General features: G+C 48.4%; 2 protein-coding genes across 2 annotated transcripts in view; one reads left to right on the forward strand and one right to left on the reverse strand.

Annotated features, from left to right (window-relative positions):
- The window catches only part of LOC120850764, a 51,590-nt gene extending 45,951 nt beyond the window's left edge, over positions 1–5,639 (reverse strand). The window contains exons 1-2 of the mRNA XM_042294331.1: positions 5,406–5,639; positions 1,359–1,509 (exon numbers count right to left, since the gene is read on the reverse strand). Of these exons, the coding sequence (XP_042150265.1) occupies positions 1,359–1,509; positions 5,406–5,639 (385 nt within the window). The remainder of the gene's footprint in view (positions 1–1,358; positions 1,510–5,405) is intronic.
- Positions 5,640–8,001: 2,362 nt separating this feature from the next.
- Positions 8,002–9,187, forward strand: LOC121838232. The gene is made up of 2 exons (XM_042294332.1): positions 8,002–8,635; positions 8,748–9,187. The coding sequence occupies exons 1-2, from the start codon at positions 8,002–8,004 to the stop codon at positions 9,185–9,187; spliced, it is 1,074 nt and encodes a 357-aa protein (XP_042150266.1).
- The last annotated feature ends 18,008 nt before the right edge of the window (positions 9,188–27,195 follow it).

Genomic DNA, 27,195 nt, shown 5'->3' on the forward strand with positions numbered 1-27,195 from the left:
CATTAGTTCACTGGAAGTAGGCGGCAGTGCTTGAGACGTTTCGTACTGTACACGCGCAGAGCACCTGCAGAATGACGTAATTTCTTTCGATGCATTGCGGAAGCGGTGGCGTAACCAAACTGGCTGCTGAGGTCGGTTTGTTGTAGAGGATTGCATTAATAAAGTAGTCTTAAATAGGGTACCTTGCTGGGCTGGTTGGTTGTACGACATAGTGAAAAACAGCGCAACTTGCCTGTGGACCAGATCACTGCAGCAGTGTAGCGTCAGTGTATCTGACGAACAGGGAACTACAATCTCTCAATTATGACCGTCCTTAGCAAAGTGTCACACGCAATCCGTAAAGGTAAAAAAAAATATATATATATATATATATGCCCCGAACGTGGTGCGAATGCACTTGTAAAAGATAAAAAAAAAAACATATTTTTTTTTACTATGTCTTCTTATTACGCGTTTTGCAACGTCCTAATCGTGGTGCGAAAGCATCCTTCGGGCCTAGTGTTTTCTTGTGCCGTTGTAGATTTTTATTTTCTTGGAAGTTTTAGCGAACCTTCGGTTGTTAGTCAGCGTGTATGTCCTGTGTCCGTCTTCTACTTTGTGTCCCGTCTTTTTTACGCTGTTTTTTAATATGTAGTCTCAAATACTTCTTCCCCAACATTTTGGGATGTCGGAAGTTCTCAGCAAAATAAGCGAAATATTGTAAAACATTGTATTCATAAAAAAAAAAAAACTGCATAGATCATTATAGATGGCAATGTCACTATGTTAGCGTAATAATAATATAATACTAAGTTTACATTTTATTCCTAAACCCATTAATATTCTTCGTACTAAGTACGACGCTCCTTTGACGAAAACGAAAACGCTCGTTTCGACGAAAACCCGGCGGTGTCTGTCAGTTTGTCAGCGCGAGGGAGAGGGTGACGCGTGTGACGTCAGCGCTTCGGACCAATGGGAGCGTCGCACACGTCACCCTCTCCCCTTCATTCTCCCTCTCTACCCCGGCGCCGACAAACGAAAGACACCGCCTTGTTTTCGTCCAAATGAGCGTTCTAATGCTAACGCATTAAAAACGAACTTAACATGCTAGACGCCAGTCACGTATTACTACGGTCAGTAACACCCCCAATTAGACTAGACACTTCCGTTGCCCTCGAGATTCCCGGAACAACATATTTTCCCCGTCTTCCACCGCACGATGATGCGGCGCTTCCGTGACCCATTGAGCTGGTTGACCGGCAATTCGAGGCATCGATACGCCGACACCGAGGGAAGCGCCGCTTGGCGAACGCATTTCCCGGGTGCAACGCCGGGCTTTCGATCGCCCCACGAGGCCTACAAGAGGAGACAGAGCTCACCGAAGTTGAGGTAGGCGGCGGCGCCGAGGTGCGCGCTCCTGCTGCGGCAGGCGGGCCTGTCGCAGGTGCCGCACACGTAAGCCGCCACCTCCCAGCACATGCCGAAGTTCTGCCGGCCCCAGGTGTACACCGTCTGGATCCTCAGCACCACCTGAAAGGGCGCGACCTTCTCCAGTCTGCTTTCGCGTCACCTGGCTGGGTGCGAATCAGAGCGCTTGGAGCGAGGCCCGCGACAATCTCTTGTCACCGGAATGCACCCGGGAGGCACGTATTATCGGGAACGAGCCCCTTAAGCGCGATCCAAACCAACGCTTCTTTTTGCGCCTGTAGGTCGTGCGGCTGCGGATGTGACGTATTTTCGTGACGTCGCGCCGCTTCTTCGCTCCTTCCGGGCGCGCACAAGAAAGTTGGTTGATTTCAACTTCTTTCTCAACGCGCACAAAAACGCGCGGTGACGTAGTAGGGCGCTCCTGTGTCCCGTCCAATCGGTGGAGGGCAAGCTAGTTCCGGCTCCGCGTTTCTCGCCGTCTGGCTGCCCTCTCCTCCCTCCCTTTTATTCTCTTCCAACATGACAACGCGATCTCTCTCTCTCTCTTTCTCTCGCCGTCTGGCCGGCCAGTCTGTCGCAGTTGCACTTTGCTTGTGCGCTCGTGCCTGCGTGCGCGCGTGCGCGCTCGCCCGAAGTTTTGCCCGTCCAAACCAAAGCGCACGGTTCTGACTCAGAAAGCGCGCCCGGAAACAGCAAAAACGCCACGAAATGCGTCACATCCGCAGCCGCACGACCTACAGGCGCAAAAAGAAGCGTTGGCTTCTTTCGCGCCTGTCTTTGGCTGCGTTTATATGGATACACATCGAATCGAGTTTTGAATCGTCCCACGCAAACGCCTCGATTCGCTAACCAATCGCATCGAATCGAGTCCGATCCGATCCATTTGAAGAGGTTGGTTTAAGATTTTCAAGCCGAATAGAGACCCCCATGTAAACTCTAGCGAATCGAATCGAGTGTCTGAAGGAGGGGGGAGGGGGAGAGGGAGGGAGGGGGAAAGGCTAAGATGACCTTCAAAATTTGCTCCCCTCCCCCTTTCCGTTTTTGTGCCACCGTCCAGACCGCGTAGTCACCGATGGATTCCACTAATCCCCCCCCCCCCCCCGGACAGGTCACGTGGGGTGCGCTGTAATGATTGAACGGGAGGTGTCGCCACCGGTCGATTCTAATTCATGTAAACGCAGTGGTTAAAGTAAATTCAGCGCGCTAACTTAATTCGATGCGCAACTGTCGCATCCATGTAAACGTAGCCTTTGAGCAAGCTGTGCTTTCAACTAGGGATGGAGAGGGAAGTTGAGGTCCTTTTGACAAATAGACAGGTAATAGAGCTTGTGGGGACCGCAGGCGCAGAAAATGGCAGAAAATGGCAGAAAATGGTCGGACCGGGTTTTTCACCTAATTTTGTTTGCGGGAATATGTCGCCCCGATGCTATTCCTCAAGTTCGAGTTTATTTTTCTTCAATGACATTCGTGGGATGTTTTACGTGAGGGAGGGGGGGGGGGGGGGGGGGGGAGCGTTCCAGTCAGTGATGCACGAAAGAAAGGGGGGGGGGGGGGATCTATGTCGATTAGTCCGTGATTGCGATGGCTCAATTTTGAGGATATGATCACACCGCTGAGATATGTAAGACGTCTGATGACAATAGATACAGCTTATATGGGAGAGTTTATAATACTGGTTATGAAAGAAGCACAGTCGACAAAATTGTCTACGTGTTAACTACGTCCAAATATTTATTTCTGATTTGAGGTGTGACACGCTTGAAAGGTGCGAGTAGTTCTGGTGGATCAAATGTGCGGCTTTGTTTTATATGAATCCAAGACTGTCTGGCAAATAGTCTGATTGGGGTTCCAAGATGTACTTCCATATTTTAACTGTGAGCGAACGAGAGTTTAATAAGCTAAACGTTGGGTGGGATTAGAAGCCTGATGCAGATTTCGTCTTAAAAATCCCCGGGTGCCCGCGGATTTTGTTTGCGTATGTTTTGAATACGCAAGTTCCAAGTTAAGTCTTCAGTGAGTGTTATTCCTAGGTATTTGGAAAATTGTACATGTTTTATGTTAATTGAGTTTAGTCTATAGTTTGTACTGTAACGACCGGATTAATGAGTTTTGTTGTAGAGGCGTTAATATTCATTTGCCACATTCTGCATTTTGTTGTATAAAACTTGAATACCCCCCCCCCCCTTATGTAATGCCCTTCACGGGCCCTTAAGGTGTAAATAAATGAATGAAATGAATCGGAAATGTTATGATCAACTTGTAAAGAGAACAAGCTATCGGTATTATTACTAGAGCGATAAATGACATAATCTTTAGCAAAGAGGCGCACATATATGAGGTAACAGAGAATGGTAAATCTTTTAATAACGTAAGGAAAAGAAGGGGGCCTAGAACACTACCCTGGGGACCCCTGATTTAACTGAAGTGACAAAGAGACAACATTGTTAGTACGGACAAGTTTCACACGGTTCGTGAGAAATGAAGTTATTTAATTGATGATGTGGTCTTTAATTTGGAGTCGAGGGTTTCAGGAGCAAGCGCTGGTGAGGTACCGTGTCAAATGCTTTAGCGAAGTTTATGAAAATGACGTGAATAGTGAGTGATTTCTTAAAATTTTCTTGAAGGTCAGATACAAATCCAAAGAATATGGGTTCGTATGGGAGGTTTGTTTTCGGAATCTAAGTTGATTAGAATGCAGAATGTAATTTTGAACAAGGTCGTTAATAATAATAATCATAATCATAATAATATTATCAATCAATCAATCAATCAATTTTTATTACAATGTTCACGAACAACCTCGCGGTCTTGGTGCTGGCACAATTAAACACACAAAAAATGAAAGACGTTTACAATTCTCTGTAATGCCGAATTAAAGCCCAGCTCTTAAGGAGGAGGAGCAGAGGGTACGGAGAGGAGGGTCACGCATGCCGTTACGAGGGTAAAATTAAATTTCCCGACAATTTTAGCGGGAAAATTTTACCCTCGTGACGTCACGAGGGTAAAATTTCCCCGCTAAATTTAGCGAAAAAAGTTTCACGGGTTGAGTGTCGTCACGTGTGACGCCACGAAGGTAAAATTTCCCAGCTAATTTAGCGGGAAGGTTTTTCCCCTCGTTACGGCACAAGTGACGTCACGTGTGATGTCAATATGTGAAACGTCCCAGAATGCGGCGCGCGGTTGGTTACGGCGACGGTGGCGCCGCTCAAGCTGGAAACGGGCACCTAAGTGCTGCGCTCTAAAACAGAACTTTACACAAGACCCAACAAACGCAGTGGGGTAACAAAGTTAGGAATTCTGCGGGTGAGAATGATGTGTCCAAAAGAAATTCGAAGCGTGCAAAGTATATGCGAAGCAGCGGGACATCTGCAACGACCACATATTGTGAGAACAATTTGACACAGTCGGACATTCAGCACCTTTCAGTCACGCTCAAGCATGAACAGGTTTAAAATAAATTGATCGAAATCCCTATAGCACGAGTCAAATATATCAAGTGCTTCCGAGTGACGATTATAACATTCAGCCAACCTGAGGATTGGGACTAGTTGATTAAGAGCTCGAGAAATAAAGATGACTGAAGACGTCTGGGTACGCGTGGAACCCTAAGACTTACTTGAGACAAGAGGTATGGTGAATAATTTAGGCCATGCATGACCTTAAATAAAAAGAACAAATCTGCTTTCTCCCGACACCGGTTCATGCTGAGAAATGTAAAGAAGTTTTAGCGCATCTTCGTAATTCTTACGAGGTACATCCTTCTTCAGATACAAACGCTCCGTAATAGAAATAAACTTCCTTTGAACTCACTCAATGCCAACAGAATTGGATCAGGAAATTCCATTCCACACAAGCAATAATAGTAATGATAATAGCAATAATAACCAGAGTTTAGGACGGAAACACCAGTCGCGTTGCATGGCACGTCGTCTACCTGGTCTACCTGTGGGCTGAATGGCTGCCAGTCCAGGGGCAGACCTTCGCCGAGCGTAGGTTACCTCCGAGATGGTGAGGTGGCGTTGAGGGTCCGCGATGTGGAAAGTCCAGGCAATGTCCGCGTAGCGGTCCCGGGGCACGACCAGCCGGTTGCCCAGCATCAGGGTGCTGTCGGGGACGAGCGTGATGCGCCGGGCCCAGTTCTTGAACTTGCCCTGCGCCGGACACACTGTGATGGAGAATGACGGGCTCCGACATCCAAGAAGGACCCGACGATGCCCGTCCTCTTGACCCATTCGTCGACGTACGGAACGGCCGGTGTGTGCCGCCGCCACTGCGCTCTTTGCCTGGGAAAGGCGTTCGCCCCGAGAGCTACGCGGCACGTGGGGGAGCATGTGCTCCGAGATTGCCGGTGTCTGAAACACAGGCAATCTCGGAGAGCTCCTACAAACGAATGAGAACTAGTGAGAACAGACGGAAAACAAAGTCTAGGTCGGTGTTGTGTTTTGTGAATGTTAGTTACGTAAAGCCTAGTTCACATGCAGCGGTTTTGTCCCTAGAGCGGCGCGATTTCTGCCGTCGCGGCGGTCTGGCCAGCACCAGCGATTGAGCGGCACGAGCGCCGCGACGGCAGAAATCGCGCCGCTCTAGGGCCAAAATTGCTGCATGTGAAACACGCTTAACCGCTCATTCACACTGGAAGCGGATCCGCGTTCGCAAAGCGGTTGCGAACGCGGTTGTATAAAGACCCAGTACAATGCCACGCGCACTCGATGACATCAAGTGCGCGCGCAATTGCACTGGATCTTTATACAACCGCGTTCGCAACCGCTTTGCGAACGCGGATCCGCTTCCAGTGTGAATGAGCGGTAAGACCGTTTCATCGATGCGCGTGCGATGATTCGAGCCGAGTATGTTCCACAGTTGCAAAAATAGTCCGTGGAACAGCTATTTGCGTAAAATTGAAATACATGTAACATATATTATGTAACATATATTGAAATATATTAAAAATGGCATTTCATACCTGCAGCCTGTCTCCCTTTTTTTCACTTATTAGCGGCGAGATGTTTTGGTGGTGCCTTCTGATGGTTACCTCTTTTGGTAATATTACCTTGCGAACAACAAGTTGGATGGTGTTTGTAATGGGCATGGTGGAAGCTTTACATCATAGCGCTCTGAAACCAACCGTGCCAACACCGTCAAAATTAAAGTTCTTACATTCCTCTTATTCCTGTCGATGAGGAATCCATTGCGGACGTCATAGACAGGATTCGGCCAATCGTGCAAGGCCGACCACAGCGACGCTTTCGATAGCGCAAGTCGCCAATAGCACCGTCAGGGATTCGGCAAAGCGAAGGCTCATGCTGCAGAAATTGGATATTACTCATGGGTTCATCAATTCTCGCCTCATGCCCGTCTCCATCTAGATGAGCATCGTATATCGGCGTGCGTTTCTGCAATCACTACTGCTTAAAGGGCGCTAAAATCGTACTCTGCCTAAACTGGCTTAATTTATGTAACAGTCTCAACATCAAAGGCAGGCGACCTTTCTTTCTTTAGGCCCTGGACGTTTATTTTTCTACGTATAACTCAAAGCAAATTTAAAATTATACACGTGTCCGTCTTATCAAACTACTTTCAGCCACCCAAATAGCCGTTCTTTTTATTTTCTTCGCTACGAATAGAGGAGGCTTTTTATGTCACCCGGCAAGCTTTTCCTGGACGGTCCCATAAGCTCCCTATTGGACTATAAGAATCAAATGTTCAAGTCCTAAGGTTCTAAACTATTTCTCCATCACGCAATGTAAAACTAGAAAAAGAAAAGACGACTCAAGGAAATGCATTTACGCTCTTTAAACGTTGGTTTTCTGATCGTTTCTGCTTTCTGTTGCTAAGTTTCATTTGATGACCCGTGGGTTTGATAAGGAAGAAAGGTATTTTGTCAAGCAGTTTTGTCCTATCCCCTTCCTTACAATCTCCGCAATAGCGAGAGACGAAAAAACGCAGAACTTCTGAGATGGACCATGAGATGAGTGCGCCTCGACGTCTGCCAGTTCCAGGGTGGAGGCGTTCTTCGTTGCCTATAGAGTGCCGCGACCTCGCGTGCTGATGAGAACGATCGAGCTCTGGGCGGTAAACACCACTATCCAAAACGCAGGACGACAGATGATGTGGCGTCCTGCGCCAAGAACAACTTGCGGGAGCCAGGAGCCGCCGTCCTTTTTCGGCCCCTTCAACCCTTTCGGTCAAAATGGCCTTGCCAATCGTGCGAGAGTGACAATCCTCGTTTCTTCCCTAAGTGAATCGAACCTCGGCGATGGATCGTGAATCCTGACTGACGGAACGACGTTTTGTTTCCCGTTGGATGTACCTATACTCGTTTTCACCTTAAGAAAAAAGTGGGTGTGTCCCTCTCGTCGCATGCTTATTGGTCGCATGCCGTCGCACATATTATTCCCTTCTGCGAAGTAGTTCCGATAAACGTTTGCTCTCTGGGAAGCTAGCGTTATTTAAGCTTAGATAAATTTGTTATGCTTAATAGGATAAATAATACACCTCCTTAGTGCGCGTGTATTGACGTAATTAAACGCCTCACAAGATCAGAGGATCGATGTTTGTAGCCAGCCGGCCAGCCGCTGTTGCTCGCCTTCCAAAATGGCGACTCCAACAACTCTGGCTGATCGGTCTGTGATGTCAGCACTCTTTCCTGAAGACGTTTCCCCTCGGGTGTACTACAAACGTCACGCAAGTGGATATGTCCTGTCGAGCCAGACAAGGCAGTGTGTTTTGAACGTTTATTCTTGGATGCGGCGGCAGTACCAAGAAAAAAATGTGGTGGAAGTCGTCAACCTGACTGCCGCCGCAATGGGGATCAGTGTTGGCTCGGTCTGCGAGATCAAGCATGGCTTCAAACGTGCCAACGGAGCTGTAAAATCTCCTTCAAAGAAGCGCCCGAAATTCGCTGAGAAAAGGAAGAGGATTTCAAATCACTACGCGTGCACTTTGACGGCCGTGAGAAGCTGCCTGCACAATTTCTTCCGTCGGGGGGAGATTCCAACGTTGAAGAAAATCGCCGCTCGTCTCCAAGAAGACGACGTGCTGCCGTCCTGTTCCGGGTCTATCCTGTATCGCCTGCTGAAGGACATGAGTTTCCAGGAACAGAAACGGGATCGCAACTCCTTCCTAATTGAGAGAGAGGACATCGTCGAGTGGGAGGCGGCGGTATTTGAGGGCAGTCGGAAAGCACAGAGCCCAGAAATGCAAGATCTACTTCCAGGACGAGACTTGGGTGAACGCCGGCCTTACAGTTGACAAGGTGTGGACTGACAGCACCATAAAGTCAGCAAGGCAAGCCTTCATGTCTGGACTGACGACCGGGCTAAAGGTTCCTTCTGGAAAAGGTGAAGGAGTGATTGTCACCCACGCAGGTAGTGACACTGGCTTCGTGTCTGGCTGCCTGGACGTGTTCCGTGGGAAGAAAAAGGGGGACTACCACGATGAAATGGACTCCAACAGGTTAGAAGCATGGTTTCTTCATCTGCTGGACCACATCGAGCCTAAGAGCGTAATTGTTATAGACAACGCGCCATACCACAGCAGAAAGGCTGAAGCAGTTCCCACAACTGCAACAAAGAAGGGCGAGATCCAGCAGTGGCTCTCTTCCAAGAACCTATACTGGACTGCCACAATGAAAAAAAAAAAAGACCTTCTGAGCATCGTGGCAACGGTGAAGGATCGCTACACAAAGTACAAAGTTGACGTCATGGCTACGGACGCCGGACACACAGTTTTGAGGCTCCCACCATACCATTGCGAACTAAACCCCATAGAGTTGATATGAGCACGAGTCAAGCAGGAGGTCGCCTCCAAGAGCATCAAATTCAAGCCAAATGACGCCGAGCAGCTCTTGAGGGAAGCGGTGGACAACGTAACAGCTGTCCATTGGCATGACTGTGTAGAGCATGTGAAAAAAATGGAGGCGAAGTTTCGAGAATGTGATGTCCCAGAGTCGAACCTCGAGCCAGTCATCATAACCCTCGATGCAAGCGACACGGAGGAGGAGAGTGGAGACGACGACGAAGCTGACGACGAGGATGAGAATGAAGAGATCTTCAGTGTTCAGCCTTTATAATGGAATTGACCGTGAACTAATGTCCCCCTAGGATATGTTCTCTTATGAAAGTGGTTAGAACTTTGGACCCTGTTTGTCATACCCTAGAACACAGAGCGGTCCTTTTAAGGACCATTCACATACTGCAAAATCGGATTCCCGACTTCATACACGCCTAACCTCCAGTGTCATGTTGTTGTCGTTATTCTACCTTTCATTACGTAATAGCCTTGTTCATGGCTTCTCGAGGTCTTTGAAATCAGCTGTATGTATCCCACTGCACCGTGGATAACCATTACAAAAATTCACCCTAAAAAAAAAGTTTGCAGTTGTACTGCACTCGCTAATTAGCTCCGTTATTGCAGTGATCAGTTCCCCAGGCGGTTTGTGGGAAAGTAAACTCACAAACTGCCATCCACATGCCTTGGGGTCGCTCTGGCAATAAACATATTTCTCATCCAACATGCTGTTTCAGATTATTATCGGGATTCTTATCGCCATCCTCTCACAGGGCCACTCGGGCAACAAGCAGAAGGTTTGATGGGATCCTGGAAGAACGTCTCAGATCAACCACGCTGTTTCTGCTTATAATCAGGATTTGTACCACCATCCCCACACCACGGAACTTAAGAAAACAGAATTAAAGAATAAAAATTGAAAATCGCCGCTACGCGCAAGGAAACCGACTGCTGCACTCAATATATACACATGAACGTCAACGCAATAACGTAAACAAAGGTATATTAGGAGAGAATAAACTATGCAAACATAGGTTAGTGGCTGGTAACAGGTATGATCAATCCCAGTTCATCAAGTTTGTGGCGATGTCGATGATGTCAGCTGATCTTTTTGCTTTAGCGCTCCATGGTTGCCGTTAAAAACTGTAAACACACTAAAACTGGCACACATTGATTTTTTTTTCTCATGTTTTTTTAGAAAGCCGACGGTATAAACAATGTTAGATATACAAAGATATGTTTATTGAAGACAGTTTAAAGAAGCGATGCAAAATTGTGCAGAGCATAAGCATGTTTATCTGAAACAAACGCTATTTAACGAGGTATGTTCTAGCTTTTTGCCACTAGAGGATGCTGCAGTGCTAAATTCGTTTCGGTTTCGGTTTCTAATTGTAGACCCTACCACCTCCCGACGGAGAGTGGTGAAGTCTACGCGATATCGCGGCAGTTCATTGGTGGAAACCCAGAACACTCCGCCACCAGCCGGACTGTTTTCCTTCGGTTCTTAAAGGGACACTGACACCCTACAAAAATGTTTTTTTATTTTTTGCCAGGCGCTTCATTATGGTGTCGGAGGACTACCCAATTAATATTTTGCAACAGAGTAGCGTATTTCTTTAATAAAGCCAAAAGACGCAACTGCTCTAAACCGAAACCGAAACCCGACGGAGGTCGGAGAAGTGGAGAGAAGAGAGTGACTGGCGGAAGTCACGTGGCTACACCCGACCTTGCGTTTTTTTTTTTTTTCTCCTATCCGGTAGCAGACGACACGACATGCGGCGTGCGATGCGGCGTGCGGGAACTGCTTGCCGTGCGATTCTTTTGCAGTTATGTTTGTTCCGCTCGTTGTTCTGTACTCCAAGATGAGTTGTTTTGTACATTGAGGAGTTGGAGATAAGTAGTGAGTGCCCGTGGTGAATTTCCATGATCGGCTCCGAAAAGAATAAACCCAAGATGTTGCGTGAAGAGCTGGCTCACATGTCCTGCATACGAAAAAAAGTGGCATTGTGCGACAGAGTTTCCGAAAGATCAACGGGATCGGGACCAATGGCTGGCTGCAATTCCTGTAGAACATTTACGGGCACCTCGGAAAGCGGACGCTACCTCATTTATATGCTCCTTGCATTTTGTGGAAAGTGATTACATTGAGTTCGCAAGTGTCAAAAAGGAAATCCCATACTATTTAACTCAGCGAAGTGTCGTCCACAGCATTTGTTTGTTATTTTTGTGTTTGTTTCTTTAGTGATAATTGTAAAAAAAAAAAAAAAAAATATGTAAACATCGGAAAATGTTTGAAAAAAAAAAACATGGGGGATCGAACCCGGTCCTACCGCGTGTGAAGCGGACGTCTTTCCCACTGAGCTACTGAGACATCTCGTTTGTGGTGGATCTCTTTCCTTAGTAATAATTCAGCCAGTAAACTGTAAGTTGGAAAGTTTTCTGTCGATTTTTCTCTAGCAAAAGCACTCCCGGGTCGAAGTCGGGAAGCACCACGCTTTGAGGACATTCGCACCTAGTAAAGAAATCGTACGCGTGCATATTCAACTCGAAGTAGACACGTCGTGCTTGACGTTTGCGCGAGCGTTGTCTTCAGCCACGAGAAGGGAGCGACGGCTCGGCGACGTCTTCGCGCAAATTGGCTTGGTGGCCGGGCGTGTCGTACGGGATGAATACCAATTCTTTTGATCAGTCCCAAATTTCTCTTTTAGCGGTAGACAGAATTCGCCGGTATTGCGAGCGACAGTTCTGAAATAGAGGTCCCACGCCCGTCGTCCGCTGCCATCGCCGTCCCCGCGAGTCCCACGATACGCGAAACGACGAACGCACAGAATGCTTCCGGTTGTCTGTGGAACTTTTTTTTTTCAATCAACGTATTTACAGCTTTTTAGAGGCCACAAAAAATGGGTTTCATATTTTTTTCTATTTTTAATATTGAGTGTGTGCCTTCAGTGACCCACGACTTTGATTAAATTTGGTGGTCGCATCGATACCTTAGAAAACGGCCTGTGACCGCGAAAAAGAGAGTGAGCGAGACGCGAACCGGCCAATTCTTGATCGGCGGTTTTCGGGCGGAAAGAAACCGAATTTCGAGCCGCAAATTCCGTTCTGGGTAGTTGAGCTCTCATATGTCACGTACAACTAAAAACCTCGGCGAGCATAAATACCCTGTCAGTGTCCCTTTAAGGTGAAAACGAGTATAGAATTCCGTGTTTTCGGATAAATCCGAAAAACTCCGAAAAATTGTTATGGAGTCGCCGACGGGCCGACGCTCGCGAGCTCCAAATTCCAGGAACCACCATTCGCGCGGAGCCCGAGAGATAAACATCTGTTCCCCGCTTCGCGCGTAACCTGAACCGCCTGAGCGGCCCTTGCCCGACGCGTCTTTCTTTTATTTCGTTTTATCTTTAATAAACGAGAACTCACTCTTCAGCCTGACTCCGGCACAGAAGGTTCTCTGTGTGTTCTCTTCCCCAAAGAAAGTAAAACGAAACATGGTTTCAGAAGTGTGATAGCTCCGCGAGTCTACTAATAATTATTAAAGCGCAGGGTCGACTACAAACGAAGGAACAATGGACATGCCCTCAATTTCTGCCGACAGTTAACGGTGCTACGCAACAATCGGTAACAGCAACTTTTCGCATCTCGCCACCCGAAGCCTTCAGTTTTACAACACCAAATGAATGGCCTGCGTGGTCGAAGAGATTCAAGCGCTTCCGCAGTGCATCAAGACTGGCATCTCAACTATCATCACATCAAGTCGACGCTCTCATTTACATCATGGGAGACAAGCTGAAGACATTTTACAGGTCTTCAAGCAGTCCGACACTGAGGCTCAAGACTTCGACAAAGTGATGCCCTATTGAAAAAACCAGCAAGGATTTCAAGCTGGGCAAGCTGGTTTAGCTGGTTTTTAAGCTGGTTCGAGCTCGTTCGTGCTGGTTCAAGCTGGTCTAGGTAGTAATCAAGCTGGTTCAAGCTGGTTCGAGCTGGCACTGCAGCTGGGCAAGCTGGTTCGAGCTGGTACTGAAGCTGGTTCAAGCTTGTCAAGCTGGTTCAAGCTGGTTCGAGCTGACACCGCGGATGGGCAAGCTGGTATTTGAGTTGGTTCAAGCTTGTCATGCTGGTTCAAGCTGGTTCTGAATCTGGCCTAAGCTGGTTCAAGCCGGTCTTGCTGGGAGCGCGCACGCCAAGGTCGGCGAGAGCTTGTCGAACTGGCATTGCCGGGAGCGCGCGCGCCAAGGTCGGCAGGGGGGGGGACGATGCCCCGTCCTTTCTTTGTCCTCTCGTTTTTGGTGGACGACCGGGCGCTTCAGGCACGCTGCGAGCTTCCTTTGTGTGCGAGAAAAGAGAGAGAGTGAGTGGTAGGAACGGAGAATTTGAGACACGTTTGGCTATCTTGGACAGATTTTCGAAGGGACGGCTGTGTGCGCGTTGTTTGGCGACTACTTGAACGGCGGCGCGAGCGAAGCGGGATTTAGGGAGGCGGCGAGCGGCAGTCCGTTCAGCGCGGGAAGAAATCGGATGCCCCGACGGAGGCGTCGTTTCGTGTCTTCGAACATCCGTGTGCTCGTGAATACGGTGGTGCCGAGGAGTTTCGCCAATGCCATCCAAGCCACACGGATTTCCTCGCCTCTGCCGACTACGCAAGAGGACGCTTCGCCCCCATTACGGGCGGGACCCAGGTTCGCTTTTCTCATCTGTGTAGTATTTTTTATTGTTATTGCCTGTTTTTGGCGTGTGTCTAGTATTTTTCGTGTTGAGAGATAAGCAGTCTAGTTTTAATAGCATTGTTAGTTTTGCACCGAGAACCGCTATCTGTGCGCCGGTTAGTACTGTGTCAGCGCAGTGGATGTATAGCATCTGAGCTCATGTGCAGACCGCAAATACGAAAATAATAAATTCAATGCCGAGCTGGCTTTTCTGAAGAGTTTGGCTTGTTTATCGTGTGTATTCATTTAAACTGGTTAAAATGGTGGGGAAGTAAACCAGCAACCCAGCTTGAAGCTGGGATGCTGGAACCAGCACGACAAGCTGGGCATGCTGGGGCAATAACCCAACATGAAGCTGGGATGCTGGGACCAGCATGAAGCTGGGATGCTGGGACCAGCTTGTATTGTTGGCCTTCGGGACCGCAGGACTTCGGAAAAACTTCAACTGGAGCTTCCAGTCTAGTCTAGTTGCCTTGTCTGGACCTACAGAAGGCCATCGCTGCTGCGTGACAATCGAAAGTGATTAAAAAGCAACAAGTGGAACTCCGACCGACAAAAGAAAAGGATGCCAACGTTGACCGCAGAGCAGCCAAAAATGGGACAGCATCAGGACCAGCTCAGCGAGTAGCTGAACGTTCAAATGTTCGAACTCCTAAGAAGACCGCGGCACCCAAACCAAAAGGCAAACCTTGCCGTTGGTGTGGTCGAGAAGCTCACCCGAGGAGCGTGTGTCCGGCAAACAACGCAGGTTGCAACAGGTGTCAGAAAAAGGGACATTTTGCAACAGTCTGCAAATCTTTTGATTACCGTAAACCCCCTCGTACACGAACAAGGATCCGTAGGAGCTGCAGCTTCTCCGCAAACAGCAAAATGGGACATCGAAATATTTCTCGACAAAACTCCTGTTGTTTTCTGAATAGACACTGGAGCAGATGAAACAGCGTTACCAGCTGCCATCTTTCAAAAAGTCTTCGCAAAGTGCCACAAGCTCTCCGAGCCCCAACGCCGACTTCATGGTCCAGACGGACGACCCCTCACAGTCATGGCATCAGCTTGGATGAAGCTCAACTGCCGCGGGCAACAAGCAGCCGAAGAAAGTTACATCGTGAAAGAGCTTCGCACACCTCTCTTGGGTAAGCGAGCTATCGAAAAGTTTTGGCTTTGCCCTCAAATCTGCATGACTGCGAACAAAGCTTTCGAACCGAAGAAAGAGTTCTCTCACCTGTTTCAAGGACTGGGATCTCTCGAAGGTGCTCACGTTCTCAAGCTGAAACCAAACGTGACGCCGTTTGCTATCGCTCCACCGAGAAGAGTGCCTCTTTCGCTGTATCGTGAAACGCAGAAAGAGCTAGAAGACATGCAGTCGCAGGGTGTCATCTCTTCAGTAGAAGAACCTACTGAATGGTGCGCGTCGATGGTCATGATCCCCAAACCGTCTGGCAAAATTCCAATTTGTGTTGATCTCACACAACTGAACAAGCACATTCAAGGTGAATATCACCCCATCCATTCAGTGGAGCATACGCTGGGAAGGCTAGCGGGAGCAAAAATGTTATTAAAGCCGGACGCGAATTCTGGGTTCTGGCCGATCCCTTTAGACGAGAAGTCACGACTCCTGACGACATTCTTCACTCCGTTTGAAAGGATTTGTTTTAATCGCCTACCATTCGGAATCACGTCGGCTCCGGAACACTTCCAGAGACGTATTACACAACTTCTCCAAGGAATGGAAGGAGTACTTTGCCTCATAGACGATGTCTTGATATGGGGGTGATCGTCCAAGCAGCATGAGCAACGTCTGCGAGAAGTTCTCAGGTGACTCTCATCAGCAGGACTCACGCTTAACGAGGATAAATGCGTCTTTCGAGTCACAAGTATCAAGTTCCCAGGTCATCAAGCAGACAGCGATGGTGTCCGTCCTGACGAGACGATCGTTAACGCAGTGAAACATATGCCCATAACGTCTTTAAAGCAAGACGTCAAGCGCATCATGGGTATGGCGACATACCTAGGACGATTCGCGCCACGCCTGTCTGACCTACTGCATCCATTATCGCTACTGCTCATTTCCAAAGTGGACTTCGTGTGGGATCATCCTCAGCAGAAAGCCTTTGCAAAGTGAAAAGAAATCCTTTCAACCTGCCAGCATTCTCGGAATTTACGACGCCAACAAGCGGTAGGTTGTATCGGCAGATGCGTCATCCTACGGCCTGGGAGCAGCGCTGCGTCGAAAACCGGAAGAAGGATCATATCGCATTATCGCCTATGCACCGAGGACACTCACCGAAACAGAGAACAGGTACGCCCAAATCGAAAAAGAAGGTTTGGCCCTCATGTGGGCATGCGAACAATTCCGAGATTACATCGTGGGAACGCACTTTGTACTGGAAACCGACCACAAACTTCTCATTTCTCTGTTCGGATCAAAGTCAATGGACGAACTAACCCCACGTCTTCAGAGACTGCGCATGCGATTAATGCGCTACTCATTCGAAGTTGTTTACGTTCCGCGTGAGGAACTCCAAGCCGCCGACTCGTTGTCAAGAAGCCCTCTTCCACAGCGGCAAGACAAAGAGATGCAAGAAGAAAACGATTGCTTCATTCGACACACAGAGACGTCCCTACCCGCAACGCAAACGAGTCTCCAATGGCTAACGGCAGAACAGAAAAAAGACCATGTTTGCCAAAGACTCGCCAGCTACAGCCATAAGGGTTGGCCAAATCGTCGAGATATCGAAACAGACCTCAAAGAGTACTTACTACGAGTACCGTCCATCACCTTGCTGAGCAAAACAGTCTTCTTATGAATGGTTCTAGAATAGTGGTACCAGTATCCTGCCGTCCACATATCCTGCCGTCCACCTATCCTGCAACAACTTCATGGAGGACACATGAGCATAGGAAAATGCAAAGCACGGGCAAAGGTATCAGTGTGGTGACCGAGAATAAACGATCATATCGAGCGCCTGGTCAAAAACTGCGGAAAGTGCATTCAAACTGGCCAGAACCGAAAGCTTCAACTCATCCCGTCAGAGTGTCCTAGTCGACCGTGGGAGAGAGTGGCGATGGACCTCTTCTTCATTCACGGAAAACGGTGGCTGGTCGTCGTCGACTTCTACTCTCGCTACCCCAAAATCGCCCGACTGGAAAGCCTCACAGCAGCGTGCGTAATAATGCACTGCAAATTGATATTTGCGAGCCATGGCATCTCAGAAGTCGTGTTGTCCGATAATGGTCTTCAGTTTGCGGGAACCACAGGTTCAGCATTCACAAGGTTCTCACAGACCCACGGATCTTAAGACCTACCTACGCACATCAGATCAAGCCCTCGCTACGCGCAAAGCCATGACATGGCGGAAGCTGCGGTGAAGATCATAAAGAGATCACTCAGCAAAACGGAAGATCCGTACGAGACACACATGACCTACCGTTCAACGCCCCTGCCCAACGGGTACAGTCCGGCAGAACAATTCTAATGGGGAGAAGGATGCGCATAAGCGTACCGATCGCAACTCAGCTCCTGGAACCAAAGCTACCCGACCCCAAAGAACTGCATCACTATGAGCAAGAAAACAGGAACCGACAAAAGTAATACTTCGAGCGGCGACACGGAGTGCGTCAACTAGATCCACTCGGCTCTGGAGTGCGAGCTTGGGTCACTGACCTAGAGCGAACCGGAGTTGTTCAGAACAAGGCCCAGACACCACGATCTTACTGGATAACGTCCGAGGGTCAAGAGATCCGAAGAAATCGCACGCATTTAATTCCTTTCCTCGATCAAGAGGACAAACAATGCATCGAGGAGTTCCCCGAAACAACTCCGAGGCCCGAAGAAACGTGTGCCGACACCACCCATAAACATACTCGGCACGACCGATGCGTAAAAGAGCAGACCGTTTCGGCCCTTCTTCGAAGCTCCCTTAGGAAGAGGGATGTTATGGAGTCGCCGACGCACCGACGCTCGCGAGTTTCGAATTCTAGGAACCACCGTTCGCGCGGAGGCCGAGAGATAAACATCTGTTCCCCGCTTCGCGCGTAACCTGCGCCGCCCGAGTGCTCCGTGCCCGAGGCGTCTTTCTTTTATTTCGTTTTATCTTTAATAAACGAGAGCTCAGTCTTCGGCCTGACTCCGGCGCAAAATGTTCTATGTGTGTTCTCTTCGCCAAAGAACGTAAACGAAAAAAAAAAAAAAAACACTTGCCGGTAACATTTTGGTCAATTCCGATTTACCCGATAAACTCCGAATTTTAATGTGCCAATGCAAAAAAAAAAAATAAATAAAGACGGTGTTTTACCATTAAGTTTGATCAGCGTACAGGGTCAATGGTCCCAGGAAAATGCCACCACAGTTATCTTTAAAATCTCGGTTCATTGACGAAAGGGGTTTTACCGTTTACTCGTCAAGGTTCAGGACGACATGTCAATCTGCTTTCGGGTCACGACAAAAGCCTCGGTATTGGTTTCCAGTTTGGGCCATACTATTTGTGTTTTAAGAGGATCGAGAGGTTGTGTTTTCGTAGAAGTGGGGGGAAAGCTATGGGCCATAGAGATTGCATAAACTTGAAAGAGGGGTAGTTGAAACTTCCCTATTACATCGTTTAGCACTTCACATTGCGCGGCCGCGGGGTTGCCTGGAATAATAGGATGGGATGGGATGAATGCCTGCTTCCCAGCGACTACCCCCAGAAGTTTATTTCTAAGGTATCGAAGTTTTTCGAAGCCACATATGTGTGCAACTTTTGCCGTGGGACAAATTACTGTTGTCAATGGCAATGGCACCAAAACCGAATCCAGCTAAAAAAATATTAATATAAGCGAGTTTTTTTTTTTTTTTTCTAACTAGCATACGTTTTCACCCGAAGATTATTATTATTTTTTTTTTTTCATAGGAAACACTGCAAAATTAAGCTGGGAATTTCGGAGATTTAGGAATTAAACAAAAATGAACTCCTATATACTTCGAATTTTCGGAAAAAATAAACCCATCTGAATTCGACGAAAATAAACCCCGAAAATGTGGAATACTAGATGTACCGCAGCGAAGACAGTTCCAACTTGCAGCAAAACGCTTCTGGCATACAGCATCTTCAGAAAGCGCGTGTTGTGTTAGCTTTGGGAAGCCACGCGCTTGATGGGTTGTGGAAACATTGGAGATCTGTATAACCTTTTTCGGCATGTAACGTCACACCAGCGCGCAACTGACGTATCCTCGACCTGGTGAATTTTTGTTTTTATTGCCCGCTGACACAGGCCATGCAACCGCCAAGGGTATCGGGGAAAAAGCTTAGAAATGGACGTCGTGCGCGAGTTAGTTCCAAGTGCTTCTTTTTACAGTATTACAACTTCCGAAAATCTACGGTTGTCTGCCTATCACCGCGTCGTCATCGGGTAGCACGTATAATTTTAATAAGCACAAGAACAGTCGTGGAAAGTGCGCGATGAGCACAAGAAGCTGCAGCGCCAGTGTGGCTGCAATCTTATTCAGCTTCAGATTTCCCACAAGGATCCTTATTTAGGAAGTCAGTCAATTACGAGCGTGAATCGTGAGGGCTCCGTATCAGACTCATCGTCACATTTATGCACACGACTGATTCGTCTGCGGCAAAAGGACCGATTCCAGCCCGGTGCGCCGATTAGGTTATCACTGCGTGTTACTATTGCTGCATGGCATGTGAAGGGTATAAAAACGTCAAGGTGCCACCACTCAAGATGCAGTTACCAAATGCTGAGAGCCTTACCTGTATAGACTACACTACACTGCTCAAATATGCCTTCGTTGTGGACACTCAATCAATACACCCCACCGTCATCGTTCTCGTTCTTTCGAGGAGGCAAGGGGATGGCCTGTCATTAGCCAGCTGAATTCAACCGGACAAGTTGGAGTCAAATTATTGTAGCCCACTATAGCCAAGTCTAGCCAAGTTCCTCCCATACCCACACCGTTGCCTACCCAGATAGTTGTGCTGCATCAAGCAGCCAGTATTTCAAGTTTTAAGTTTCTAGACGCCGTCGTCGGCGCCGCAATTCTCAAGATGGCGACGCCATTAAAAAAAAAAAAAAAAACGTTTATAGTATTTGCAGTGTTTCTGCTGCGCGAAAGTTCGTTCAGAAGAGGTGCACGTTGAGCCAGAGGCTCTCGCTCCTACTCTCAGCTAAGGCGAAACGAAACATACATACTCTCGTGCACTTGTGGACAACTTTCGGTGGGCATGCAGTCAAAGACCAAAGCGGGTGTATGAACGCCGATTAAAACTGAGCACGCGCATTCCTCCTATTTGTCGGAAATGCAACAGAAAACTGTAGACAAGTATAGAGATGTTTAGAATTTCTCTACTCAGCGTACATTTACCCCACTCCAGCACACGCGTTTTTGTAGCTCTGAAAATAGAGCAACGTCGCACGAACGCTGAAAATGACACCGACCAGAAGCTCTTTACCTAATTAAATTCCACCCGAGAAAGCGCTCAATGTTTTATGCATTGCCGCGGTTAGACATTATACGAAAAATCCCGAATTTCGCTTCACGTTTTGCTCGAACTTGGGGCCAGTAAGTTATAAAAAGTAGTAAGGAGATTTCAAGGCGGAATCCTTGTTCTAAGTTTTCCGTCTATGACGTGTCGGAACTTTCAAACCAGGGAATGACCGGAATTTGCTTCGCCGGAGGTCTTTATTAATACAACACGAAGTTTAGGAAAAGTCATGGGGTTATTTGCTGTTACTTTAACCGTCTTAACATTCACCATCTCCCGCCACATAGCGAAAACAAAAGAACGCTCTGTGGGCTTCTCTTTCGGACTTTGTTGTACACTTACTACAGATAGTCATGAAATTCATCCTTCGTTGACGTTGTTATTACAAAATGTTTAGAAACGTCGTTGCTCGGGGTATTCACACGAGGGAGAAATCGCGTGGATTTCTCCCCGGTACGCGCGAATCACGAGATGAAAACGCGAGGCTTTTGCACATCACAAAGCCTAACGTTTTCGCCGTGGGATGCGCGTGCCAGGGAGAAATCCCCGGGATTTCTCCCTCGTGTGAATACCTCTATAAGTGATACCCCCCCCCCCTTCCCCCCCCCCCCCCCCCCGAAAAAAAGAAAGTGTGTTAGAAGGACAATTTTTAATGCTACATACGATACTATGCGGTTGCGGTCTTGGCCACCAACACCGGCGCCGTTCCGAGCCGCAGAGGGCCGGGGGCAGGGGGGCGCTCACCTGGACGGCCGCCTCGTCCTTGCGTGCATGCGTGCCGAAGGTGGCGAGCATCTCGAGCAGCTCGTCGACGGGGGGCACGGCCGCGAGGTCCGAGTCCAGGTAGCGCACCAGCTTCCAGTAGAGCTGGCGAGACAGGAAGGCGCCCCGGCGGCTGGCACGGGGCGGGCCTTCACGATTCCAGTCGGGGGCATCTCCTCGAATCCCGGAGGCCTGCATCCTCTTCCTCCTCGCTGTTGTCGGCCCCGATTTGCGGCACAGATCCAGGGAGGGCCAAGCATCAGTGGGATAGCAACAGTGAATCTTGTAATGGAGAGTACATTAAAACGGAAGAAATCGCCGCACCGATTTACAGGGGTAATGTCCAGCTAAATTTGGTGGGCTAACAACGCTCGGTTAAATTTAACGTGACGCCACTGTCGGACCAGTGCTGGGACACGTGGTCACGTGGCTGGTAGGGTCAGGTGACCCGTTGTGGCACCAGCCAGGGGTGCTAGGCATCGCCAGGTCACCTGACTTCACTGTGAAATCATGCCGAAGGTTCTTTACATTCCTAGTATTTATAGGTCTTCCGTGAGGTTCACTACATCGTGACGCGACATCGTAGCAACACGTCACGTAAAACACCTTGATGTCACGTGACACAGTAGCGTCACGTGACCTCCAGTGACACATTGACGTCATGGCGCCACGTAAACTCTCTCGTCACGTAGTCACGTGGTGTCAGGGGACAGCCAACGTTATTAGATTAGGACAGCCAACGTTATTAGGTAATCTCATAACGTTGGGGACAGCATGACGTGACGTCAGAATGTCACGTAACGCTGCGACGACTTAATGTACTCGCAAAGAAAGGGGCCTCGAAATCTGCCCTTCAGTTCCCGCAAGCTGAAGAGCGCAAAGAAATGCTATCACACTGATCCTTGGCCAATCCCTTCCTTGGGTAACAAGAACGACTTTGGGAAAAGCTGTAGGTTTTTGCTGGATGTATTACTCCTTGAGGCTAAGAGTCCCAAACAGCGTAATGGTGTCATAAAGTAATTATGGATGGTTAAGCAGAGAGTCTTATCTGTGCAGCCAAGAAAAATCGTTGCAGGACGAGAGGTGCATCACTGAGACTAGCTGGACCAAATAACGCGGTTGAATAAATCTGCCCCTTTTTAGTCACTGACGATCTCGCGAGTTTTGCAGTACGGGCGGCTTATTTGGGCAAATCCCGTAAGCCCATTGGAAGTTCCCTGTCTATTTTCTCTCTCGAAAGCAGCAGAGGGTGGACGTTACGCATTCATTAAACTTTTAGCAGAACCGTTACCGTGCTCCGCGTACAGCACTATCGGAGCCTTTGAAGCATGCTTTTAAGCGCGCGCCTCGCGGTCACGGTATCACCCGGGCGCGCACTTAAAAGCATGCTTTAGAGGCTCCGGTATACTGCGGTACGCGGACCACGGCAACGGTTTGCTAAATGTCCCTATTATGACATTATTTGCCCTGCAGCATCAAGCCATCTTTCATTTGAACGGTCGTGGTTTGGACTGGACTGGCTCCGTGAGGCATGGGGCGCGGTTCCCGCCGTGCTCTTTCGCTTCCCTTCGGTCGATCGCTACGTCCACTTTCTCTTTTACAAGAAGAAAATACTCTTCTAGCTAGAGCCTTAAAGCCAGGATAGAGGGGCTTTATAGAACCTGCTTCTGGAGCGCCTCCGGTGACGCGCCGCGGGAGCGGAGGAAGCTGTGGTGGCTGCATACGAAACCGCCGACGCCCGGGAGAACATACTGGCTCTCCGAACACAGCAGTGTGCGCAACTTTGGCTAGGTTAGAATTCCCATTCTTTGCGGAGTAGAAACCCCTGCGTTAAATGTTAACGCACTTCGTCGAGAATCAGCGTGTAGAAAGCAGCGATTTCGGCGAATTTTTCTAGATGAGTATAAAGACGGCTCCGGACAGTCGGCAGTTTTAGCAGAGCGTTACCGCTGGCTACCGTGACCACGGTACACCTGCGTGTGCTGAAAGGGAAACTGGAGCGGTTCTCTATTTGAGAAAAAAAAAAGAAAACACCTAAATCGTATTCATTTGGACTCCAGGATCACGAATATCGAGATTAATTTTTTCAACTTGGTGCCCGGAGGTTGCAGAAGTTCATTTTCGAAGTACCGCTGAAGCCCCTCCTCCCCAGGGCGTGACGCCATAGTAGGAGCTTTCGGAATCTCCGCTCGCCTGTCAAAGCTGTGCTCGTGCACTCTAGCTATTTCCCAAAAAGATCAGGAAGAGACGTCACGACTGGTGTCAGTGCGGGGGAATATTGGGCAGGAGATCGAAGAGTTACGCCTCTAGCAGTACGCTTCAGCTGTGGGGACAACAAACCATATTTTCTTAATAAAACTTTGGTTTGGACTAGGTGGTCAATGGTAGGTATATGTACGTATAAGGTTTAAAAGCGCAGACAGACAGAGACGATAGGAAATAACACAAACGACAGGGACACGCGCTACTCTCAACTGTAACTCAAGCGTCGCTGGGATCGGCCTGCAACGATTCACCGACTGCTGACTATAGACGATTGCAAGCTGGGCGACTGGCCGCCGCCATGTCTCTGCTCGAGCAGGCACGGCCGTGCGATTACGAGCTTGCCAAAGCTACGTTCACCCGCGCGTTGCACGCGCTTGCATGCATGGGGCACCACTTGTGGCGCATTGCTTGCAATTGTCTATAACGTCAGCAAAGGATTTCTCATGGACGAAAAAAGAGTGATGGAAGAACTTCAATTTCGATTTCAGGCTTCCACCATGCTGATTACAAACACCATCAAACATGTTGTTCACAAGGTAATGACGTCACGAGAAGGAACCATAAGAGGGCGCCACCGAAATATCTCGCCGCTATAAAGCAATCTGCGAGCCGCTGAAGGCACCTGGGGAGGCCGCAACATGTAACTGCGGAAGAACGTGGATGTGACGTGCTTGAAAAATGGGCAGCGACATTTATCTTCTAATTCTTATAATGCATGAAATTCAGTATAGGGAATTAGTGCATCACGTGGCATATATTTTCCCGCTAAATTTAGCGGGAAACTGAATGGCTGTATAGATCACGTGACTTCAGGTCACGTCATGTCGGTTTGTCCCGCTAAATTTAGCGGGGGAACTGGATGGGTGTCTAGGTCGCAAGACGTGAATTTTCCCGCTAAATTTAGCGGGTGACTGAATTGATATACAGGTCACGTGACGTCGGTTTCCCGTTAAATTTAGCGGTGAAACGGAATTGATGATTTGACCGCAAGGCTTGAATTTTCTCGCTAAATACAGCGGGGAAACTGAGTTGACGGAAAGGTCACGTGGCATCAATTTCCCCATTATGTATAGGTCATGCCCCGTCTGATGACGTCGAGTGGCGCCACTTTCCCGCCAAGTCTTGCGGGTAAACGGTACTGGTCTATTGTAGGTCACGTGACGTTAATATTTCCGCTAAATTTAGTGGAAAAACTGAATTGGTCCGTTTGTCCCGCGACGTCAGGTCACGTGACATACATTTTCCCGCTAAATTTAGCCGAAAAACTGAATTCATGTGTAGGTCTCGTGATATACATTTCCTCGATAAGTTTAGCGGGAAATGAACAGACGGACGGACGGGCGGAAAATTTTGGGGGTTAAAAAAACTTAATTCTTTTTAATCCGTCTTCAAGCATCACGAATATAACAAAAAGTAGGCTATTTCATGTCCGTATTACCTAAAAAGACGCCTTCGAAGTTGCGTTGAAGCCGCGTTCCTTCGGGGCAACGGGAGATAGTTAAAAGGAGAAAAGAAAGCATGACGTCACAAAAGGGGCTTCGCGCGTGCTCCTCAGCTTGCAGAGATAGCGTCGTGCATATTCGATATGGAGCTACTTGGGGATTCAGGCTTCTGGAAGATGACAGTTGAACGTAGGAAATTACACGGAGAAAGGGAGAAAGAAAAGGGGACACACACAGCTGGACTAGCAACCCATTTAATTATCTTCCACACTCATTAGTTTCACATCTCGTAACGAATGGGTGGGAATAAAACGTTCATTTCAGTAAATGGTTGCCAGTCTAGGGTCACTGAGCTCGTCAATCATCCAATCATGACGTCATGCGGGACGAGACGTCAATCATCCAAGCTCTCGGTGCTCAAATTCCAGCGAGAATGTTAAGCGCCGTTCACACTCTTGCGACCGAGTACAACCGAGAGAGACCCGACCGGTTTTTAAGCCATTTGCGACTTCTTAGGACCGGATGCGCTGCAGCGGAGCTGGTCCTAAGAGATCGCAAGAGGCTTAAAAACCGGTCTGGTCTCTCTCGGTCGTACTCGGTCGCAAGGGTGTGAACGGGCCTTTAGGCACAAAGTTGTAGCGAGATTCATCGGAGCGCGCGCGAGCAACACCGTGGGGCCAGCCGATTGAACGGCTGCACCGATAACGTCGCGCCCTACAGGCGGGCTGTGAATGCCCTGAACTTTTTCGACGCGAAATCGTCGCTTGTGCAAGTTATTGGTGCCGACCAGGTGACGTTTGACAACTTTGGAAAGCAGTCATCGAGGCGAAGATTAAACTTCGTGATATTGTGGAGCCGCACGCGGTATGCGCGGTATTAAAGCTCATCTTCCGCCGCTGTCAACAACGCTACCGGGATCGCTGCAGAGACGGTGTGGGTAGTGACGTCGGTAATGTTTGAGAGATGAGGGGGCGACGGGGGTTGGCGACCAAAGACTGTGGAAGGAAGAAGAAAAGGGGGGGGGGGGGGGGGGGGGTACGACCAATACAGACACGCGCGCGCACAAGAAAAAAAAAAAAAAAAAAAAGTCGAGGACAGGGTGTTTTCTAGAAAATGTTCCGAAGAGATGGGGAGGGTGGGAGGGCCGATAATAGTGAAGGGGGATCTCCCTCACTCGTAATTTTTTTTATTGTACCTTTCTGAAATGTCTGGTGGGCGCTATGTACAGTCTTGGGTAAGTTACAGTTACCGCAACAAAAGAGTAACTTGTTACAGTTACAGTTACTTTTAACGACGTCACTTTTCAGTTACTTTTCGATAACACGAACAAATTAGGGAGAGTTGAAAAAGTTCCTCACCAAGTTTTATAGCATAAAATTTAAAAAAAAGTATTCTTTTTACTTCATATTGTAACTTAGCAGTGTGTAACTTAGCATTGACAACCTGACATCACTCTGATTTCCGTTGATGAGAGCGGAATTAATTCCAGTTTGACTAATTGTGGCAAGACAACCATTCCGACGCTTTTGGTAAACTACGTAGAAAAACGAAAAAAGATAAACAAAAAGAAAACAGTAAATTATTTTATTCCGCCAATGGGGGAACAACTGCCAAAAGCCAAAATTCGTCCGAGGGCAGACAACGCTACTCGGCTGGTACTAAGCTTGCCACGTCGGGTTACACTTTTATCATATTCAAAAGGCCGAGAAAATTCAAAGGAAAGACAGGTACGTTTTAGAGCGCAGCTCTTAGGCGCCCGTTTCCAGCTTGAGCGGCGTCGCCGTCGCCGTCGGCGTAATTGTGAGGTCACGTGGCCCCCGTGAGGTCACGAGGGTCACGTGACCTCATGGTTACGCCGACGCCGATGCCGCCCAGAGGGACGAGTAGCAGGCAGGATCAGGAGGTGAGGAGGAGGGGTATACCCTCCCCTCAGTACCCTTCCCTCCTCTTCCTCAAGAGCTGCGCTCTAATTCGGGCTGTGTTCCAAACCTTACCCAAATGGATCCGAGGTACTCCGGCGGATCGTATCACGTGACAGCACAGATTGCAAAACGCTGGACGCGGGTAGGTTTTAGAACGCCAAGGGTACAAAACCCTTACCCTGGAGTAAGGTCGAGTAAATTTTGGAACACGGCCTCGGTGTTACAGGGAGTTGTAAACGGCTTTCATTTTTTTATTAAATTCTGCGTTATCGGCGGAAATAAGAACGATACCAAACTGTCAACTTTGACGGTGTTGATCTTAGAATGTAATTACGCCAAGCCTCCGCCGTTCTTTTTAGAGACCATCAGACACGTTGACTGGAGCTGAGGATCTTTCTCGTGACGTCATACGTATGAACGACGGTCGTCT

This window comes from Ixodes scapularis, unplaced genomic scaffold, assembly GCF_016920785.2.
Source record: "Ixodes scapularis isolate PalLabHiFi unplaced genomic scaffold, ASM1692078v2 PGA_scaffold5__190_contigs__length_132052651, whole genome shotgun sequence".
Classification (NCBI taxonomy): domain Eukaryota; kingdom Metazoa; phylum Arthropoda; class Arachnida; order Ixodida; family Ixodidae; genus Ixodes; species Ixodes scapularis.